The sequence below is a fragment of the Centroberyx gerrardi genome, chromosome 5 (assembly GCF_048128805.1).
Source record: "Centroberyx gerrardi isolate f3 chromosome 5, fCenGer3.hap1.cur.20231027, whole genome shotgun sequence".
Taxonomy (NCBI): domain Eukaryota; kingdom Metazoa; phylum Chordata; class Actinopteri; order Beryciformes; family Berycidae; genus Centroberyx; species Centroberyx gerrardi.
In genome coordinates, this window is record NC_136001.1 from 33,158,903 (window position 1) to 33,168,902 (window position 10,000).

General features: G+C 40.1%; 1 protein-coding gene across 1 annotated transcript in view; it reads left to right on the forward strand.

Annotated features, from left to right (window-relative positions):
* Nucleotides 1–10,000, forward strand: part of grip2b (glutamate receptor interacting protein 2b) — a 208,207-nt gene that overhangs the window by 179,333 nt on the left and 18,874 nt on the right. The window contains exons 13-14 of the mRNA XM_078283617.1: nt 3,772–3,917; nt 8,517–8,597. Coding sequence (XP_078139743.1) covers nt 3,772–3,917; nt 8,517–8,597 — 227 coding nt within the window. The remainder of the gene's footprint in view (nt 1–3,771; nt 3,918–8,516; nt 8,598–10,000) is intronic.

A 10,000-nucleotide genomic window follows, 5' to 3' on the forward strand; every position in this document is an offset into this window, starting at 1 on the left:
ATACACAGACTGGGTGAGGGAGAGAAAAAGAATGAGGGAGAGAGGGAAAACAGAGAGAAAGTGAGGGAGAAAGAAAAAGGAGAGAGGATGAGAGAAGGCAAAAGAGAGAGACTGAAGGGGAGACTGGAAGAGAGAGAGGGAGAGAGAGAGAGCGAGAGAGAGAGAGGGCAACAGAGAGAGAGGGAGGGAGGAAGAAAGAAAAATAGGGAGAGAGAATAACCAGGTAAAAGTAAGACTAATGGAGAGAGGCAGAGGGAAAGAAAAGGTAAAAGGGGGTGAAAAGAAAGAGTGTGAGAAAGGGCAAAAGAGAGAGAAAGAGGGAGGGTGAGAAAGTAAAAGAGAGGGAGAAAGAGGGAAAAGAGAGACTGAGGAAGAGGGAGAATAGAAACGAGAGAGAAAGGGGGAAGGAAGAAAGCTTGAAACAGCTAATTGCTAAAAGAGAGAAAGGAAAAGGAGGGAGTATGAGAGAGAGAGAGAGAGAGAGAGAGAGAGAGAGTCTTGACAGGCCGGCTAATCCTCAGTAGATCATATTGATGAGGTCTGACTGCATATTAATACAGGTCAGACACTCACGGCTTAATAGGGGATACATCAACTGTGCGTGTGTGTGTGTGTGTGTGTGTGTGTGTGTGTGTGTGTGTGTGTGTGTGTGTGTGTGTGTGTGTGTGTCAGATTGAAAACAGCTGTAAATCTGTCCTGCCCTGCAAAGCCAGAGGGCAGTTAAAAAACGGAGCGAGAGCGATAAACAAAACTTCTTCATCTTCATTTTCTCCTGCCTTGTCAAAAGCATTCTTCATGTAATTTATCATTTAGTAGCATTTATGGCTCTAATTTCAGTTTTATCCATCAAACCTAAACCCCGGTCATGACCTTTGACCCCTTAGACCACACACAAAAAAAAAGTAGCTATAGTGTCTTTGTAGGACAGTGATCATATCCTCAGAAAATCCTCCTGGGTGCCGTTTCATTCACATTGTCCACTTTTTCTCATTCATTCTCTATGGAGATGAATATTGCTGTGATGTGTGTGTGTGTGTGTGTGTGTGTGTGTGGAGAGAGTGTCATTTATACATGAAGGGGTTTGTTTCCAAAGTATTATACACTACCAGTCAAAAGTCTGGACACACCACATTTCCCTTTATTTTTTAGAATAATAAAGACATCAAAACTATGAAATGGAATTATGCAGCGACCAAAAAGGTGCTAAACAAATCAAAACTATCTTATATTTTAGATTCTTTAGAGGTCCCATATGGTGTAAAGCAGGACTCCCCTTGCCTCTGTGATGATAAAGGAGTTGGATGGTCTATCTAAACATGGTGAAAGTATCAAAACTAAATCCACACAATCCATATTAGAAAAGCGAGCCTCTAAACGAGCCGTTTGGACTTCCGTAACTTTGTGGCGTCACAAAGGTTCGCTCATTATCATTTCTGTAAGAAATAATAGACTAACAAAGTGTTTTTTTCAAAGCGGTCGAGCGGTCGTCATCGTTTATTACCGGAGAGTTTTCCCTACCTGTAGCCGCCGGGCCGCGGCGTCTCACGTTTCACTCTTGAAACGGTTAGCCAATCGGAACAGAGGGGTCGTTAATATTAATGAGCCTTAAAGACACGGCGACAGAAACGGCCTGTTCTTGGTAAGGCTCAGAGAGATGCTGGAAAATGAACGTGGAGAAATGGATTGAGAGTGTTTTTGGTTCATGACACCACACACACAGCTTTGAATGGACCTCAAGACACAAAATAAAACATTAAGTGGAGAATATGGGACCTTTAAAGTAGCCGCACTTTGCCTTGATGGAAAGGCATAAGGCTTTGGAAAGAAATTTATACATAGGCATCAACTTCACTATTCATATTTCCATTTACATTTAAGCCTTTAGATCAAAATGGCTTTAATAGAATGAAAAACATAGTACATTCAGTCAGGTGTGTCCAACCGTTTGACTGGTAGTGTAGATCCATTTTTGTTTTGAAAAACGTTGCTTAAATTCATGGCCCAATATTTCAAAAAGAGGAATGATTCTCTCCTCAGAAGCAAAGGTCTGTAGATGATTCATAGCTTTAATAGTCTTCGCTAATGCGCTTCACTTCCATTCCAGCAGTCGCTCTGCGGAGTCGGGTGTTAGGATTGTGGATGTGGTGAACGTTTTGGAGACAGAAGTCTTTCTGTACAGCGGCCCGCTCCGAGGAGGGCCGCCGCAAAATAACATCAGCTAAAACATGAGGTGCTGCGACGCAAACCGGCAGTTTGAAGCTCTGTCTGTTTGTGTCTGTCTACATAACAATAAATATCCACATGCAAACAGACTTACTGCTCTTATGAAAGCAAAAAGTAGCTAGGTACTAGGTAGAAATTGAAGGTTGTATCCACTTAGGCAACAAATGTGTTTTACTTTTCCAGTTTTCAGTCAGAAATGGGGATTTTGGTTTTATCTGTTGCTATACCCAAATGAAAGTGGGAAAAGACTTTAACAGGTTTTTATTTCAGGCAATAAAAAGTAGACGATTTGACAGGGTGTGTAAACATGATATCCAGTGTACATGCATACTGTACATACTGTACAGACATACCTAACAGGACAAAACTGATGTGAGTCCCAGGAAGTTTTTGGAAGCCGTACTCTGACTCTGCTGTGACAAACCTTTAGTGGACATTCAGATCGAAACAAAAGGGGAACCTGTGGAAGCAGTTCTATGCCTATGATGATCTTCCTCTGAATAATTATTATATAAAGCACATCAACAGTTTTCCATCTATATCAAAGATGTATTCATGCATGGAGAGAAAGACAATACAAGCTTATATGCAGTTCTCTAGAAAGGTAATCACTCTAACAAAGGCCAAACACTTCCTAGACAGAGAAGCGTCTCTGGTGCTACTGCTCCAGGACGGGTTCAATAACTTCATAATTACTTTTGTTTATCATCCCTTGAAGTGTTTCACAGGCAAGCCACCTGATGACACTGTTAAACACACATGCTACCATATGAGGACACATGATGCACCCTATAGGCCACAGTATTCCCTGATGATCCCCTTCATTAAGGCTTCATGAACCCTGACGGCACTTTCACAAACCTCTAACACAGTGGTTCTCAACGTGGGGTCCGGGGACCACCAAGGGGTCCTTGAGGGGGCTCCAGGGGGTCCTCCAGCAAATTGATGAATTGTTAAACTTCATCATTACTTCATTTACAACAAGTTAACTCAATTAGAGAATGTAGAAGAATGACTGTTCTGATCATTTCACTGTTATGCCTCTACCTACAATACAGACAGTCATGGGATTCTGGACAAAATCAGATCTATTAATAAAAATATTCTCAGATTTGGGTCCAAGAGACAAAATCTCATCAAATGGGGGTCCGTGGCCCTAATGTGGACTAAATTAGGGGTCCATGATATGAAAAAGGGTGAGAATCAATGGGAATTTTCCATAGAACCCTTAAAGGATATTGTTTCTAGTGAGGAACCCTAAGGTGCTTAAAAGGTGAACTCTGATGAACCTGTACTGTAGACCAAAAACTCATCACAGTCTATTCAGAGAAGAAGTTTCATCCAACAAAACATTATATCTATAGGTTTTATATGGACTGAAGGCCTACAGCACATTACTAGGTTTTGGGGTTCAAGCCTCAAAGCATCAAAATTATTAGAACAACAACAATTGGAAAAGTTGCGTAGATGTTTCTCGCCCTCTGTCTATGTTACATTCACGGTCACTAGCTGCTGCTTCTGACGTCTCCATGGTAACTCTTCCTGTAGGTGTGGCCTGCTGCAGGTGGGGGACCGCCTCCTGTCAATCAACGGAATCCCCACAGAAGACGGAACGCTGGAGGAGGCCAATCAGCTTCTCCGAGACGCGGCGCTAACCAATAAGGTCACGCTGGAGATAGAGTTCGATGTAGCAGGTCGGTAAACAATGAGTACGATGTTTACTGCCACACACACTGCAAAGAATATCCATCCTAACAAGTCATTTAGTCTCATATTCAGCCTTCAAATCTTATGTCACTTGTTTCAGGAATTTTCTAGAAATTAGTGTCAGTGTCTTGAAACACTGCTATCAAGAAAATTACACTTGATTCTACAAAATTCTTGAAACAAGTTGATTTGCTTTGGAAATCAACTTGGAAAGTGAAATGATCTCTTCCCATTGGCAGATTTTTTCACTTGTTTTAAGAAAATTATTATTTTAGGACTCAAGGACTCAATAATAGACTAAATGACTTGTTAAGATGGAGATTTTTTGCACTGTAGCATAAAATGACCATAATATATCTGCTGATAGGGTTGTTGATCAATACTAATGATTCACAGTTTACTTCACCAGGTGCTGAGATTTCTGGCTTTCATATCATCGTGATATATTTCCTCTTGACTAGACGTTTCTGTTGAATCTCTACTCTAATTAGCTAACTTACTCATCTCTATTCTCTATTGTAATGCAACTTTATTATTTACAGTACTGTACAAAAGTCAGAGACCAGAGACCCTTTAGTTTATCTAATTTCCAGTAAAAGCGGCCATTAAGTGCAAGTTATTTCTTTTTCAGTGTCAGAAAAACAATGCAGGAAACATATATTTAACACAAAATTACACAAAAACCTCCATAACTAAATATACATTTTTCAGTATTTTGTGTGTCCACCACCCTTTTCCTTTATTGCAGCTTCCATTCTTTCTGGGAGGTTTTTTCAGATCTTTTTCAGATCTGAAGCAGGAGTGGAGCTTGATGTTTTCCTCTCTCTCAAAGATGAAAGCTCGGAGTTCAGTCTGTCTGAAGCTGAGAGTTTCACTGCTGTTGCACGGCTGTTAGGAGTCACATTTCCTCTCTGTCTTGCAATGCCTTTTTTGAACTCTGGTTTTGGAAACTCCTTATGCAAGAGTATTATCTTTTATCTAATCTCATCAGAAATATTGCCTTCAGCCATTTTAGATGCACATGAGACAGAAATGTGCGAGGCAGCTGAGGTGTTTGGGTCGTTGTTTGTGTGAATGTTAGTGTTAGTTGTTGGTTTTAACATTGGAAGGGTGGAAGAGTTAAAGTGGCAGTAGAGTGCACAAAATTAAAGAGTGGACAAATTAAATACTGATAAATTTGATATTATACTTAGTGTTGGAGGCTTTTGTGTAATTTTCTGTTAAATATATATGTTTCCTGCATTATTGTTTAATGCAAATAATCTGTACTGAATGGCCAGTTGACTGGAAATTAAATAAACAAAAGGTTGGTCTCTGACTTTTGCACAGTGCTGCATATCAACTACAGCCCATCGTAAACTGCCAGATTCCTGTCAGTGTTGTGACTCTGTGGTCACCAATACAGGGGATTAAAGTCATTGATCACTTAATGCCCCTTTAACATGCAGCTTCTGTCGAGTCCCATGGCAATAAATATATAATTATCAGTTTATTTGAGTGTGATCTCATGTTGATCAGCTGCCTTCATCTCCCGCTGCTTGGCTTGCAGCTTAGCGTTACCAAAGATAGCTTATAGCACATTACATGCATACATGGAAGCACCGCTAATAATACAGTGTGTTTTAATTAAGTGTTCGCCGTGTGAACAAAGGATTAAATCTGATCCCAAGGCTTTCCTGCCTAAGCCGACTTGCCTTTAACATTAAACTTGTCCTTGAGTCTGAGTAACTACACAGACAAAAGGCAATGTAGAGTTTAATAAAGGTTTTGTACAGTAGACTTGTGGATAAGTTGGAAGTCAAAGATGACGTTTGAAGCATCAACACCAAAACACTGGCTGATGTTTTTATTTTTCATGACATAAATTCTATGTCCTGATATGTTGTCTCTCTATTCTGTAAAACTTAAACTTAAAACTTAAAAAACTGCCATGGCAGCTCCTTAACAAAATCACAAATCGCCCTGTAATGCATGATTGCACATTAAAAAACATACCCAAAATTCTGCATCATAACAGGGACATACCTGTTTAGATAACTACAAAATTGAGAATATCGCCTTGTGGAAAAATGTAATGACTCCGCTGGACGCCTTGAGTTCGCATTTGTCCGTTCAAAACAATTTCTGTGTTTGAAAAGCGCACATCTGATGCTTCTAGTGCATCTCTGACCTCAGAAGTACATGCAGGGATGAATTAGCAGTGAGACGGCGTCGCTCACTCTGGAGAAACAGAGAGATTGCCACAGATTGTTTGTCTGCTTGTGATGCAGCACAATGTTTTCTTGTTATTCCCCTCTTCCTGCACACAGAGGAGGTTGATAGATATTGGCAAACAAATCCTGCAGCAAACATGGAAATGACACCACCAGTAGGCCAAATATAGGTTAGGTTGTCACTGACAACAGATGCAGGACAAGTCAATCAACATAACAAATTAGCCTATCAACATACCTCAATAGATCAGCATTTTTCACATTAATAAAAATCAGTTTGTAGAATAAGAGGTAAAGTTTAAAGCTATCTATACAAAATGGCCTAACTTGAGCAAATGCATCTAAATACTTATATAAATAGTAGGTAACACTTTACAATAAGGGTCACTAAGTTAAGGGTTAGTTAATGCTTAATAAGCATTAACTAACCCTTAATTAACAGTTAACTAATGTGTCTGGTGATCATTTACTAATGGTGTTCATGTTAACTAAGGTATTAATTTATACATTAGTTAATAGTCATCTTTATAAACTATTAAATAATGTATAAATTACCTTAGTTAACATGAACACCATTAGTAAATTATACATTAGTTAACTGTTAATTAAGGGTTAGTTAATGCTTATTAAGCATTAACTAACCCTTATTAAGCATTAACTAACCCTTAACTTGGTGACATATATAAATAGTACAAAAAAATAGAATAAATAAAGCAACTTAACTTACTGGAAATGCAAAAATGTTGAGATAACTTACATTGAAATATTCCCCTATATACTCACACACACACATACTGTATATCTTTGCCATCCGTCCAGACTTTAGTCGTAAAAATCAAACATAAGGGTCCCAGCAGGATCAGAGGTCAGGTCAGGTCAGGTCAGGTCAGGTCAGGTCAGGCAGGTTGACACTTCCCTCCTCTAAGCCTGTGCATCATTAAACTTCATCACAGTTTTCACAGCACTTGAGGAAAGAGTTTCCTACAAATCATGTTTGTTCTTTGTTGAGCATAGATAGCTGATATTTTACGATTTCCTACTTCATTAAATTTGGCCAGTTTCATGCCAAGAATCCCAGAGTTTCAGTGTTTCCTCAGAATCGTTTCCCAGCAGGGTGGGAACAGCCTTTGAAACAGCATTTAGACCGTCATGGGACACTAAAATTCTCCACTGAAACACACACATGTAAATCTTTTATGGTTAGGCAGGGTCCCACTGCATCTATTCAATGGAAAGGGAAACTCTGGGACATATCAGGCCTTTATAAATGAAGAATTAATTTACTTAGTATTAATGAGGAAGCTCCGTCAAATCAGACGTGAACGACATCGACTGGCCAACATTTGATTTTCAGTAAAACGCCAATATCGGCCTGATATATCAGCAAACTGATATATCGGTCTATTCCTAATGCAGACTTTGTATATCAACTATTAAAGCTGGTTTGCACTGCTCACTCCCGCCTCTCATGGTGCATTTTGGTGGAAAAATAAGACAGTAAATTAGTTAAAGTAAAAATGTTTAATCTGACCAGACGATCACATTGTGAGCAGTCTGCAGTTACAAAGTTTTAAACAGGTAAATCATGTATTTTTAGCTGCTTTGGTTTTGCCTTTCATAACATTACATCATTTTGATAGCTTGCAAGCACTAATTAGGTAGCATTAACCGAAAATAAACAGAAAAAAATCTCAGTAAAACCACTTCATCCATCGCCCCCAACTGTTCTCCAAGCATCATTTTTGAGATGTTTATTCCTGTCGTCTTTTAAATAAAAGTTGTAGAGAATTTTGCACTTGTTCACAGTCGGGAAACAAGGAAGTGCATAAATCTGATTGGCTGTTGACGACTGATGACGGTGAAAAGTTCAGCCACGGCGACCAGCTTGTTGAGCATCCAGACATCAGCTGAGTTTCCCCGGTCGCTCAGCTCTATTCATAATGAATGGACTTGTGGTGACTCGTTCATCTTGTTGCTCGCTGTGTGAACGAATGATAATGGACTCTAATGATTTGGAAAAAGCCTTAAATCACTGCTCTACTGGCATCTTGGCATTATGTTTATGTCTGGATGTTGAGTTGTTTTACTGGTGGAATAAACCGAGTGACGTAGGCAGAGAGTGAAGGTTTGAAGTCTCTGTTTGGCCTGAAGAAGAGAAGAAGAGAAGAAGAGAAGAAGAGAAGAGAAGAAGAGAAGAAGAGAAAAAGAGCCAGTCTGAGCTGATAACAGCAGCAGCTAAGTGCCTCATAATTACAAATGGGCATGAAAAGACCTATTTGTTTCTTTTATGTTAATGGCTTGTATTTATCTCTCTGTGTGTGTGTGTGTGTGTGTGTGTGTGTGTGTGTGTGTGTGTGTGTGTGTGTGTCACAGAGTCAGTGGTGCCTAGCAGCGGTACTTTCCACGTCAAACTGCCCAAGAAGAGAGGAGTGGAGCTGGGGCTCACTATCAGTGGTAGGACCACACACACACACACACACACACACACACACACACACACTACTATAAACATTGTTCATATGATCTATTTTTTGCTTCAGTGGGCTGCTTTCTCGTGGCACAATGTTTATATCTCACTAGACCACCCTGCGCTTCCACACACACACACACACACACACACACACACACACACACACACACGTCTCAGGATGTGTGCCACATGGTAACTGTACCCTGGGAAAGCTCAGCTATAAAGTTTAAAGTTTATAATATTTATAAAGTACAGAGATACCAGGCCACACGTGCATTCTTATACAAGTTCATACTCTCACACACACACACACACACACACACACACTCTCTCTCTCTCTCTCTCTCTCTCTCTCTCTCTCTCTCTCTCTCTCCTTCCTCTCTTCAGTTTATGTCTCATCCTGTTGCTGCTAATCTCAGCCTCAACCAAACCTGCGCTGCATGTATAATTCTTCTAAAGTATAAAACCTTAATTGCAGCAGTTAATTTACAAAATGCTATCTTGACATTTTGGGGAAAAAAATAATTAGCAGAAGTCCATCATTCAGCCTGTCTTAAACACAGAGGATCCAGTCTGTAATGTTGTTATTGTTGTTACCTGCTGTCCTTTACAAAGGGCCAGAAATTGCTTCAAATCTGAGCGATCAATCACTGTTTAAGACTACACACACACACACACACACACACACACACACACACACACACACAGAGAGAGAGAAATAAAGGTGGGAACTGCAGCTGTAAATGGAGTGATGCCATAAAAGAACCATTTCTGCTCCACAAAGAACCTTTCAAGAACCTTTTAACCATAATATGCTCGCCATAGAAGAGCCAGGAAGTGTTATTTTATGGCTTTATCACTCCGAAGAACCATTTTCGGTTCCAGTTGGCAACTTTATTTATTTTGGAGTGAAAACAACAGAATGCATCAATAACATAAGGATTGAGAAGCGAGCTTGTGATTGTAACATCGCCGATTCGAATCCCCAGATCAGCTGGGAACATGTGTGGAGGTTCCTTTGAGCAAGGCACTGAACCCCCAACTGCTGAAGTAGAAAAAGTGGATGGGAGTAGTAATACAGGATGAATGGAGAGGGAAAAGAGGGACTTTTGCAATAGCTGCCACTTTATTCTACATGAAAGGGTGTGACGGGTGAAGCTGGCTGTTTGTTTGAATGAGTCAAACTGAAAACTGAAAACCTGAATCACACCACAGTTTAGGGCATGGCAGCAGCCTGAGGGTTGAGGGTTCGAATCCTTAGACTGACTGGAAAAATCTGTGTGAGGAAAGTGAACGAGGAAGAGTAATTCCTCCTCCATCAACAACTGTCATTGAAGTGGCTTGGCAAGACACCAGCAGTAGAAGACGGTGGTTGTACTGGGAAGCT